Source organism: Anser cygnoides, chromosome 4, assembly GCF_040182565.1.
Source record: "Anser cygnoides isolate HZ-2024a breed goose chromosome 4, Taihu_goose_T2T_genome, whole genome shotgun sequence".
NCBI lineage: Eukaryota > Metazoa > Chordata > Aves > Anseriformes > Anatidae > Anser > Anser cygnoides.
The window spans coordinates 27,335,712-27,347,656 of record NC_089876.1 but is presented as its reverse complement, the minus strand read 5'-3'; the positions used below and the strand labels follow the sequence as shown (position 1 = coordinate 27,347,656).

Sequence of the window (11,945 nt, the reverse complement as noted above, 5' to 3'; positions counted from 1 at the left end):
CTTGAAAATTTGTTTCTTTCTGCCTAGTATCATAAAGCAGCAAACTTTTCCTGGGTAGTAATGGCTGATGTGCTGAAATGGAAGTTTTAGGCATGCTCTCTGTTCCCCTCTTTGGCAGGGGTAGGTTTTACTACTCAGATGAACGCTGAAATTACTTAATCATGTTCCTCCATGGTGGTACTCTGATAATTGTGAGAATGGGTCGGTGAAGCTGATTAAGATAAAACGAATGGGAGTGGATGTAGCAGATGATATTTTTTGGCCTCACAAAGGGACATACAGCTGATTTATTAGATGCTTGTCCTGACTGTAACTACTAGAGTGAGAAATGTTACTATGCAGATAACACCAAAATTTGTTCATAAAAGCTTCCATGTGTGAGCGTGCCTTTAAAGCACTGAACTCTGAGCACTTGCCATCTCAGTAGTTCTGGCTCCAGAGTCTATCTTAGCTGCTCTGAGCGGGATGTGTCTGTGCTGCAGTTTGCTCAGAAGGACGTGCTGGGGCCGGGCAGCAGAAGCTTGAGGTGTGTGGTGGCTGCTCTGGTGCAGGGCTTAGGGCAGAGTGTGCTCGCGTGGGCAGCCCCTGCATTGCCCTGGCTGTGGTTTCATTTGCTTCAGATATCCCTCTTCTGCGTTGGTTTCATCCCAGCTGTCATGTATGGACATTTAAGTCGCTCCCTTTTCTTGCTTCGTGAGTTTATTTTTGTGTCTGCCCTTCTAATTAAATCAATCACTGTAAAGAAGGGTAAAATGAAGATACTGTAGCCGTCTGTATTTACTAGGAAGGGAAATGCGAGATTAAAAATAGAGAAAAAACAGATGAGGTCAAATTAGCTATAAGATAGTTAGGCATACTTGCTTCTTTCCACTAATGGTAACATGTTAACTGAATTAACTAAATTTATACTCTGCATTAAAATATTTATAGGCTGTTCTACCAGAAGACAGATTTCTGCTAGGGCTAATGTATCAGTAGGGACCATATGCTGGGGGAGCTGTGGCTTAATTCAACCAAGTATTATTTAATCTAACTAATTGTTCTTTGGGCAATGATTTCCATAAAACCACCAACAGCCACTGAACTCAGTTCAGGCTTTTTTCTGGGTGCTGTGCATGGGCTGAATGTTGTGGCTACAAACCAGCTGTTTGACTTGCTCCCCAGCTTGAGGGAATGGGGATGGGATGAGGAGGAAAGGTCGGGTTAGGGTTTGCAAGTTGTTACTGCTGAGGAGAACACAGCCTCAGTCCGAAACCAAGCTGGCCATGGATTGCACCTTTTAGTTCTCAGTCTTCATTTGTTCTTATTGTGATTTTTGACAGGGCTAATGCTGTAATTATGAATTATGGCTCGATTCCCCCCCTTTTTTTTAATCAGAATTACAGCCCAAAGTGTTCTGCACAATGTCCAAGCTGCGTAATGTATAAATACTCTCGCTTCTATGTCTTCTTCCATACTTCTTTTATTTGTGCAATTGTTTAAAAAGAGGAGGGGAAGCACAAAGCCAAACCAAACCCCATTGTACTCCCTCCTGAGGTGACTTTGGTTGGGTAATGCAGGACCGAATTATCACGAGCAGCAGTCAGTTATGCACGGTGGCACCCCAGAAGCACGAAATGCCCCCTTTAAACTTCACACACGAATGCAAAGTGACGTGACCTAAATCCAAAGGTAAAGCAGTAGGCAGCTGGAAAAGAAGCTGGCGAAGAGCTAGGGGGAAGCGTTTGCCTTGAAGTGCGTGTCTCTGTGTGTGTATGAGCGGTACAGGTGCAGCTCCCGGGGGGAAGGAGCGGGCTGCGGGTTCCTCGTTTTGGGACGGGAGGGCTGGGGAAGGGACATTTTGTCCCTTTTGTTTATTGAGGGCCCGGCTCGGGCTGCCCTCACCACCTGAAGGTTGTCCCGAGTGGGGCCGGGGGGGGCACACACCGTGCCCACAGCCCCCCGGGGAGGGCTCGTAGGGGCGATGCGTGCCCCGCGGGCTGTCCCCCGGCTTGTCCCCAAGGGATAGAGCCTTTGTGTGGGAAAGGGGTGGGGATGCGGCGGCTTTCTCGCCGAGGTTTGTTATTATTGGGCGGAGGAGGCGGGAGGGGGCAGGGGGCCGAGCAGACAAAATGCGGAGCCCCCCCACCCCGAGCCCGGCAAGTGTGTGTGTGTTGTGTGCGGCTGAGGAAGGGAAGCGCAGGGGGCAGGAGAAAGTGGAGAAGCCCCAGCAGCAGCAGCAGCAGCAGCAGGAGCCCCGGCATGCTCTCCATGCAACAGTTCCCTGCCCTGCCGGCGGAGGAGGAGCGCTACCGGCAGGTCCTCGCCGGCAGCCGGGTAAGGCGAGCCCCCGGGGGCGCTCCCCTCCGCGGGGACCGGGGGAGGGCAGGAGGGGAAGCCGGGGGGCTCGGGGCGCTGAGGAGAGCGGGGAAGGGGCGAGCCCCGCTGCCAGCGCAGCGCTGTGCCGCAGCGAGGGGAAGGGGCAGCGCTGGGAGCCAGGCACGGTGCCGGTGGCGGTGCCGCCCCGCAGGACAGCCGGCGACAGGTGACAGCCTGCTGCTGCCCGCCCCGGTGCAGGGGTGCAGGGGCCGTGCGAGAGGAGAGCTGGGGGCTGGCGGGGTCGCCAGCTCCGTGCCATCCCCTCAGCGGAGCCCTCTCGCAAAGGCCGGCGGCGCTGATGCTCCCCTTCGTCCCCTCGGAGCCGGGAGGAGCAGCGCCCAGCCCGGCGGCAACAGGTCCGTTTGGGATCTGCGGCAGCGAAGTTTGGGATCCACATCCGTAAGGACACCCCCCCGACACGCACACACACACCCGCCCGCCGCCACCCACGGGTGCGCGGAGAGCTGCGTGAGAGCCGGCACCGGCCGGCCCTCCCGTCCTCCTGCCCCCCAGCAGGTGCCTGCCCCGGCGGGGGTCGTGCTGCCGGAGGTAAGGGGGGGGCGGCTGGTGCCCCCCGGGACGGGACGGGACGGGACGGGCTCGGTCCCGCTCCCCGTCCGCCCCCGGCTCCGGAGCCGGCTGCGCTGCGACCCAGGCGGTGCGGCAGCGGTGTTTAAAAGTTTCTGCATGCGGCAGTGGAGCTCAGCGGTAGCGTTTCTCCGCTTGATTCAGAGTCCTTGAATGCATTTCGTGGCAGACGATTAATTAATTAACTTTTTTTTTTTTTTTTAATAAATATATTAGCAGCCTGGCTGAGGTGGTGAAACTCGTGAAATCGTGTATCCAGAGCTTTTAATGCGCTCGTGGGGTCTCTCGGGAAGGCTTAACTTTCAGCAGTAAAAATATGGGAATGGATTTTTCCATATGGCTGCTTACATCCTTCCCGTGTTCCTAAATGATGGACCATTAATGTACAATCAATTGTCATTCTTAGTTTGTTTTTTGTAACGTTTGCCTTAGTTCGAGGTCCCGTTGTACACCTCTCAGGTACTGTGACTTTTGGGGTATAGGCACCACTGAAGGAATATATCAGGGAGGTCACCTAAACACCTGTAAAGTTATTTAGGCTACAAAGAGTCATGGACCCATTGTGCTTAATTTGTGGCTGGAAAAGTTGGTGGCATTGCCTGGATGTCTAGACAAGTAAGTTCTGTAGGAAGGTGTATGCTCCTCTGGTGGACAGGAGAGTCCCAAACACTGTCCAAAACTTAGAAAGAAAATGCTTGCGATTGTTTTCCCCTTCCCCTGCAGCCATTAATGGGGGTACCCCCACAGCCTGGCTCTCCTGCCTGGAGGGAAGTGATGAAGCTGAGCCCTTCAGCCTCACTCATCATCTTCACTCCACACGCATTTTTAGTGAAGCCAACTCTAGGTTGGCTTCACTACCCCAACTCTTGGTTGGCTTCACCACCCCAGCTCTTGATGATGGGGTGGTGAGCCAGGCTGCACAGCTCAGTCTTGTAGATTAGAGGAATCTTCTTGTGCTCTATTGGTATCTGATCGGCCCATCAGGGCAAAACATGGTTTTCCTTAGTCTTTTGGAGCCTGGAACTATAAAGTGTTAAAGAAAGCATTTACTTCCCCTCCAAACGTCTTTGTTGGCACTCTGCTGTGTGCCTGTGGTAGATAACTTGAGCATGTAGTGAATCAAAAGCATAAAATAGTTTCAAATGCGTCACAATTGGAGGCGTTCTATAAAACATGCAATGCATACTGGGCAGTTTAATACATCTGTATTGTTTAGCTGTTACTTATATATGATTTCTGCAGATACAAATGAAAGCCAGGACTGTAAACTGTGCCAGTAATTATTTAAAAATGCAGACTTACTTGAATGTAGGAGCTTTTTATTTTTTTGCTAAGCTGATATAGATGTTTAGGTCTTAGCACCCTGCTCCCTTGAGGAACATTAGTGTCCTGCCGTTATACTGTGTCCACGTATTGCCAGACACATAATTTCTTCTCATTTGCGTGGCCAAGAGAGGGGTGCTTTTAGGAGCTGAGGTGGATAAACACCCTGACAACTCATTTACCAGCTGGGGAAGGGGCCTTTGCAGAGAAGGAGGGATAGGCAAGGTAATGTGAGGGGCATTAGACCTGCTAAGGAGTCCCAGCAACTCCTGCTCCCCCCACCCCTCAGACAGGCTAACCAACAAATGCTGAGCTCTAAACAAGCCCTTTGTACCCAAGCAGAAGCCCGTGCTGCCATCGGTGTGGCTGTGGCCTGGGGGGCTCTGAGTTGCCACGCTGAGGCCCAGCTGCAGCAGGGTCAGGCCATCCCAGTACAGCAGGCACAATACAGGCACCGAGGCACTTCCTTAAGGGATGGAGCTGTGACCCCGACCAGAATCAGGAGACCATAGACATCAGATCTTCTGCTTTCAGGCTGAACAACATGACCTGTGAGGCACTTACACACAATGGCTCTAAAAGATGGCAACCACTGTGACATTGTGTGGGAAGAGTTGAATCCTGTCAGCGTGTCAGGTATCGCTGGCAAACGTTTACAGGGCCAGAGGAACGCCTTGATTCTGAATGTCAGCCGGGGTTTGGCAGGGGTGGGTGTCAGGCCCCTTGCAGCAGGGCAGTCCTACTCATGCACTTGCATACAGCCTAGGCCCTTCTAGTGTAACAGCTGGCCACCTCCTGATTTTTAACTGCCTTCAGGACAAGGCAGGGGCAGTCTGATTGCAATTTGCAATACTCATGTTTCTACTCTGTTCCAGTTTCTTCCCCTACCAAAAAGAAATGGACCTCATAAGTGACAGGCTGTGTAAGTACAATTCTCCAGCACCATGGAAAAAAGGCTGATTATATCCCCTTGTGAAGTGACTGGTTGTCAGAATAAGACACAGAAAGCTTAAATCTTCCTCAAAAAGGTCTTCACACACAGAACAGAAGTGGGGGGGAGCAGGAGTTTCTCTAAAGGCTGTGTCCAGACAGGCTCCAGCTTGACTACACTCATTCCCTACGTATTTTTAATTCCTAGTTAGGGTCATTTTTTTGTCACGCGAGGCTATGTAGTTCTGCCTGGAACTCCCCAGAGTCCAGGTCTGAATGCCAGGGCACAGCAGTCCTCCTCCACTCGCCAGTGTCTCTAACTGAGGGAATGAGTAAGGGTGAGCTGAGTCCTCACCTCCCCATGGGCTGCCTGAGGAAAAGCAGGGAGAAGGGGGAAGGAAGAACACCTGGGCCTTACCTAGGTTCTCTGCACCCTTGGTGCTTTGGCCGGCCTGGGCTGCGACCTTGTCCCAGGCTGTGTAGGGCGCTGGGACCAGGCCATGTAGAGTGCTGGGTGACACACCACACCATACCACGGTGCTCGGGGTTTCCCCTCGCCTGGCCGTGCCTCTCCTGGCTCGCAGCCCTGGGATGATTCCGATTGCATCCCTTCCCTCTGTCCCCCGCCCCTCTATAAATAACTCCTGCTGGGCTGACCTGCCAGATTACCCTGGCAGAGTGGATCCCCTGACCCGGGCCGCCTGCAGTGGAAAGTCTGAATGCAAAAAATACCAAAATAAAAATAGTGCAGCTGGACAGCCCCGCCGGCAGGTCCTAGCGCCGGGGCCCAGTGACTCCCAGTGCCGCACTGACCCTCAGGCACCCTGCCTCGGCCCTGTGGGACACGGAGAACTTTCCCCACCTGCTTTAATACCCTCATCTCTTTTATTTTTTTAATTATTTTTATTTTTTTTCTGTCTCTTTTTTAACTGTCAGAGAGAAACATATTTAATTTCTGCTATTCTGTTGTGGAACAGCTAGTTCCCTTCCCAGCGATGCTTTTAATTTCAGCTTGTCTTTCTGATCAGCAAATGTGAAAGAAATAGAGATAATGATTTAATATCCTAAATGTAAAAATAGTAATGAGACAACAATCAAGCAAGGACTCGCTGTTTCAGAAAGAGGCGAGAATCTCGCTGCCTCTGAAGTACTGCATTTGGTTGCAGCTCATGTCTACCATGAGCAGAAGACTTTCCCTGAAGGGACAGATTCTCCTCAGTTGTGCTTTGAAGCCACTGTAATTTAAAGAGATGCTTGTCATTATTTATTTACGCATATAATTGATATGGTTTTATTTCTGGTAGTTCTACATGCAAAGTCTGAATATTTGGTGGATAAAAGCAGCAGTAGATACCAGGATGAGTTATTTGACCATTGCTGTGCCTTCTGCTTTGGAGTGTCCGTGTTTCAATCTCCTGGCCTATAGTGCCCATGGGAGCACAGCCTCCTTGGGATATTGTGCTGGGGTGGCCTGGGCTCACAGCCAGACACCCAAAAAGCCACTTGCCTGCTGCCTCCATCAGCCAGTGAGAAGGGGGAGAAAGGAGGAAGAACAAGAGTGAGAAAGCTCATGGTCAAGATAAAGACTGGGAGATCACTCACCAATTACCATCATGGGCAAAACAGACTTGTGGAAATTAATTTATTATCAGTTTATATAAATACTTAATTACTGGTTCAGATACCGGGAAACAGAAATGAACAAACAAAAAGATGCAAACGTTAAAACACTTAGAGAAAACACCTCTCCTCCTCTGTTCCCCATCTCACCTTCCCTCCAGACTCCTTTCCCACCTTGTTACTGCTGCAGGTTTCACTCAGTCCATTCAGTGAGGCTGTAAGAAGTGCATGGGAGGTTTGTGGTCATAACATAGTGGTTTCTCACTGCTGCTCTGCTCCTTCCTTCCTACTCTTTCCCTTAGCTCCAGCACATCTTCCACAGGCTGCAGGCCCTTCAGGAATATCTGCTCTGCCATGGAGCACCTCAGCCTCCTCTGACCTTGGTATTCGCACTGCTGTTTCTCTCTTTTTGATGAGGTGGTGGTCACCTCATCTATAACATCAGCTTGGGAAAGTATGTTCACTCAAAGCTGACCACAGTGGCAGCATTATTCCATGGATGTCTCCTCCCCTGCCCATCTTCCTTGATCCTCAAATTAAGAAGGGATGAACTGAATCCAGCTGTCCATCAGTTCCTTTTCACCATCTGTGTCATTGCAGTGGAACCATTGCAGCATCTGCTGCTTTGTGTATCGTGCAGTTTATAATTTTCTCTTTATTAGTGTTAGTGTTGTTGCCAGCATAAGGTAGTTTTCAGCTTGTTGTCCTGTAATGAAAGGAGGCTGAAAAACAGATACTGCCAGAGCTACACTGGAGCGATGATGTTTATCTTTTGATGATTCAAGCCCTGCCCCTCTTCACAAATAAAATGTTTCCCACAACAGTAAGCATTCTGTGGGATCCCAGTTTTTGCCTATGTTCTAAATATATGCTTATTGCCTTTTTATTTTTTATTTTTTTTAAGAGAAGACACAAATTGAGGAAATTTTCAAATCTTTTCCTCATAGAATGGTGCACAGCTCCTATAAACTTGTGGGAAAGAAGACTGTCAGGTTGCATCATTGCAGGTGCTCCTGCAAGCTACTGCTCTTTCTGAATTTCAAGGCTCACCTTTTCTCAGAAAAGAATAATTTTTTATATTGAACATTTAAGTCATCTTCGCCCAATCTTCAGAGGAAAGGAAGTGAGGGTAGATACAAGTATCTTTCTTCAGGAATGCATCAGACTGCATTTATTCCAATTCGTGTTTCATAGCTAAGAGAGAGTTCAAGCTTGATTCTCAGTGGGTGGTGCTCGTGCTTTGGGACTGGCTGGTCAGTCATTGTCAACGTGTTTTTCCCTTCCTCTGTTCCTCAAAGCTGCAACACTTGGTTCTGCAATATATAGGACCTAGGGTTTTAAAAGCTAATGTCCTAATCTTTTTGATACCAAAGAGATTTAACTTATCAGTCATTTAATAGTAGTAGCAATTGCCCAGATTGGCATTGCTCTTCAGCTCAGATTGCTCCTAGTTTCAAGCCAGCCTACTGTAACTCCAATAGTACTGAAAGTTACTTGGAAGCATCTCAGACTCAGGCAGCATTTCTAGGAAGCAAGACTTTCATTTTTTTTTCCCTTTCTGCCTCTGAATTAAGCAGTAAAAAGATGAATCACTTGCTCCTTGCATTGTTCTTCTCCTTAGGCTTCAGAAAACAGTCAGGGCATTCTCTCGGAAATAAGCCCACTGAGGAGCTTTGTATCCCAGGTCTCTCAGACCTGCAGCACTGTATTCATGTAACACACAGTGTGTATGTGTAAAGTACAGTGATATCTTCTCTGGAATTCCCTAGTCCAATGGCGTGACATGGACAGTTGTCCATTGCTCCTGCTTCCAGTGCCACCCTTTTTGCTGGGTGGATTATTTCTTCTCTGTTAGAGTGGTCACAGAACCAGAACCAGTAGGATGTAGAGATTATAGGTGCAGAACATCCTAGCAGTTGACAGACTTTCCGCAGCATTTTCCCATTTTCAGGAAGAAATACGGGCAGCTGAGCCCACCTTGCCTTAGTAGCCTGTGCATTCTTCGTGTCACACAGTGCCAAGAGACAGACACTGCTGAGATACAGGTTACTGTTCGGAAGATGTTAGTTCTGTGCATGTATGAATACTGTATGAATGGATAATATATCTGAAAGAGTATTGGAAACAGTAGAGTGTGTAGCTATCTTTCTTTTTTTTTTTTTTTTCCTTGCTAGTTGTTTTGTGGCAACTGTGTAACAAAAGAATTCAGTAGTAAATGCCTTTTTTCAAGCATAGGTGTGTTCCTGCTCAGCCATTTTAAAGGTTTAAGTTTAAGTGATTCATACTGAATGAAGACAAGGCTGGAAAAGAAGTGTCAAATGATGGCTGAATGTGCTTAGAAGTTATTAACAATTCTCCTTTTCCTTACAAAGCAAGAGTATATGGAATAGTGTTGCTAGCGGCCTGGAAAGGCTAGGAACCCAGATGGTTTTGATTTGCTTTTGCCTCATCATAGATAGGACTATTATGTGACTCCTATAGATTTCCAAAGAAAATGCGAATGGGAGGAAAAATGGTATGTATTCTAGGGATGACATTAAACTGAATAGTCCTAGCCATAAATACAGTAGAATGTTTCTCTTTTGACAAAATAATTCACCAGATTTATTGATTCAGTGACTTAGATGGAAGTTTTTGTTCCATAAATCCTTTATATTTGATTCTATATGAAAGCCATAGCCCAGAGCTTACACCAACGTAAGTGCCTTGTTAACCCACTTAATCTTGAGTTTTCAGTTTCAGTTTATTGTTTTGTAATTTAGACAATAACAAATAGTTTTAATCTCTAGTCATCTCTTTGGTTATTTCTGTCAAGATACCATGGTAATTTCAGAAAACATCCTTCTCTTTCTGTATTTTCCCCACAACGAAGCAAAATGTTCAAAGATGAACATGTTACTGAACAAAGTGGCATCCCATTGAAAAATGACTGACTCACCTCTACATTTATACATAGTAGATTATCGACCTCTGAGACATTGTGTGATTCCATTTTCATCTTTGGGAAGAGGACAAATAAGTATCTAGCTACAATGAACAGATGATGCTTTGCTTTGACTCTAAACTGTGTCCTTCCTTTGATTAACGCTGCTGCTCTTATCCTTGGTCCAAGAATCAATATCTTTCTATTCACAATTTGGAAAAAAGTCAGTAGTGTAAAGTTAACTTTACCTATTAAAATCTAAAATTTTAATTTCTTCAAAACAGAAGTTTAAAGTGTGAGAATAACTTATACATTTTAGAGAAAAAATGAATAAGAAATACATGGAACATAAGGAGACAAATGCTTTGAAGACAATTCCTGCCATCTCTCTACCTTGTGTCCCAGCTTAGTGTCCAATTAAAATCAGATCACTGAAAGCTTATGATTTAAGTAGGTTAAGTAATTGTATAATGAGTAGCAGGCATGGTAGATATATCACATACTGGTCTCCTTCAGGTTCAGAAGTCTGAACCTACTGATCAGGTATTAATAGAAAAAAAAAAAAAAGAGGCGTGTCCACTAATGAGGTCTAGTTGTCTTTTTCGGGATGGTGTGTCTGGTAGGTTTTCAATGCAGGCAGTGATTAATCACTGAATGTGAGCCACAGGGCAGGCAGGGTTTCTTTTTGCCCCTTTCTAGTTTTCCAGGCTTGAAAACTGCTTTCAGGAGAAGGTTTTCCTCTAACAGTATCCCTCTACACCCTGATTTTTTTTTTCCCAGAAACTTTTTATTGGCACAATTTAGGCCATTAAGATTTTTTTCTTTTCTTTTCTCTTGGCTTCCAGTTTTGCTTTCTGGTGCTAATGGCTCTTGTGCACCTGCTTATTGAATTCTCAGCAAAACAAGAACCTGAAAGCAGTATTGTCAGCTTCTCCACTGCCCATTGAATCATGATTTTCAGCAAGATTATGGCTTTCCATTGCTGCTCTACTTGCTTAGCAAGACATGATGCAGTGAACATGTGGGTATCCAGGAAGGCATTAAGGTGGTCTCTGTGTGTGTTCAGAAAAACAACATGCCATTGTTTAAACCTTCACATGGGTAATCTCTGCAAGCCCTAGGAACTTGAAAATGAATAAATCCCAAAGCATAAATTCTGCATTAATTAAAGATTAATTTTGCTGCTGCCTGCTGAGGTAGGCTGAATGGATACTCATGTTTTGGTATTGAGAAATACCAGATAACGCTAACCATACTCTGGTTCTTAAAATGAATGTCTTCTGCTTTAGTTTTTAGAAATCTTTGATATCCTCCATATGTTTACTGAATCTTGCTTTGGTTGTGTGGCATAGCAACATCACACATCTTTGCCACCAGCTGTTATTAATAAAGAAGTGAGAGCTTGGAACTGTAGTTTGCCGTAAGCTCAGCTATTTCTTAATTTTAATATCCCTGAAAATTCAACAATTCCATTGTAAACATGGGAAATATCCATTGTAGTTGTAAGTTTATATCAGTGAAATTTATAAACAATAGTAAGTATGTGCAATATATAAATATGTACCACAAAGTGGAGTCATTATTCAGCAGCACTTCTTTTGAAAAATGAAGGGATTCAAAGGCATTACTATTGTAGAGGCGATACTGCTGTTCTCTGGTAGTGATAAATACCCTTTTTTCTCTCCTCTAATTTATATCTTGAAGCAGGATTGATACTGACTTTATATGATGGCTAAATGGTGTGTCTAATTCTTGTTTTAAACGAGGCAGAAGGCAGTTATTGGTATCAAGCTAATCCAAAAAAAAAAAAATCCATGGAATCCAAAAAAAAATCCTTTCTTTTCCACCTCCTCTGCTTTCCACGAGAATGTGTAATCATGTGTAATCAAGAACCAAGGACAGTATTTTGCATGTGAATACTTTTCTGATTTCTAAATCAAATCTTCTCAGGGAGACCAATTATTATATTATTTATTTAGATTTATTTCAGTATCAAACAGGTGCTTTTTAAAGTGCCTTTGTAGTCCACTACGCTGACCCTATAAAACACAGGATCCTTCCCACCCCGAAAATGTATGAAATGGGAATAAACTCCTCCGAGCTACAGCTCTCCTGCTGTAGTGCTTATGTCTGAGTGACCAGCTTACTTCCACCTCCATCAAAGCCTTCAGAAAGGGAAGAATGAGTTGTGAAAGAGATGGCG

The 11,945-nt window shown here is 46.0% G+C and overlaps 1 protein-coding gene across 3 annotated transcripts in view; it reads left to right on the top strand.

The window, feature by feature from the left end:
• The first annotated feature begins 1,620 nt into the window (after positions 1-1,620).
• CORIN (corin, serine peptidase) overlaps positions 1,621-11,945 on the top strand; it is a 134,070-nt gene continuing 123,745 nt past the window's right edge. The window contains exon 1 of one of the 3 annotated variants that reach the window (XR_007166609.2): positions 1,621-2,316. Coding sequence is in view for 2 of the 3 variants with exons in the window: in XM_048072933.2 (XP_047928890.1) it covers positions 2,035-2,316 (282 nt within the window). In the remaining variant the exon portion in view is untranslated. The remainder of the gene's footprint in view (positions 2,317-11,945) is intronic. The other 2 variants (XM_048072933.2, XM_048072932.2) reach the window with 2 other exon arrangements.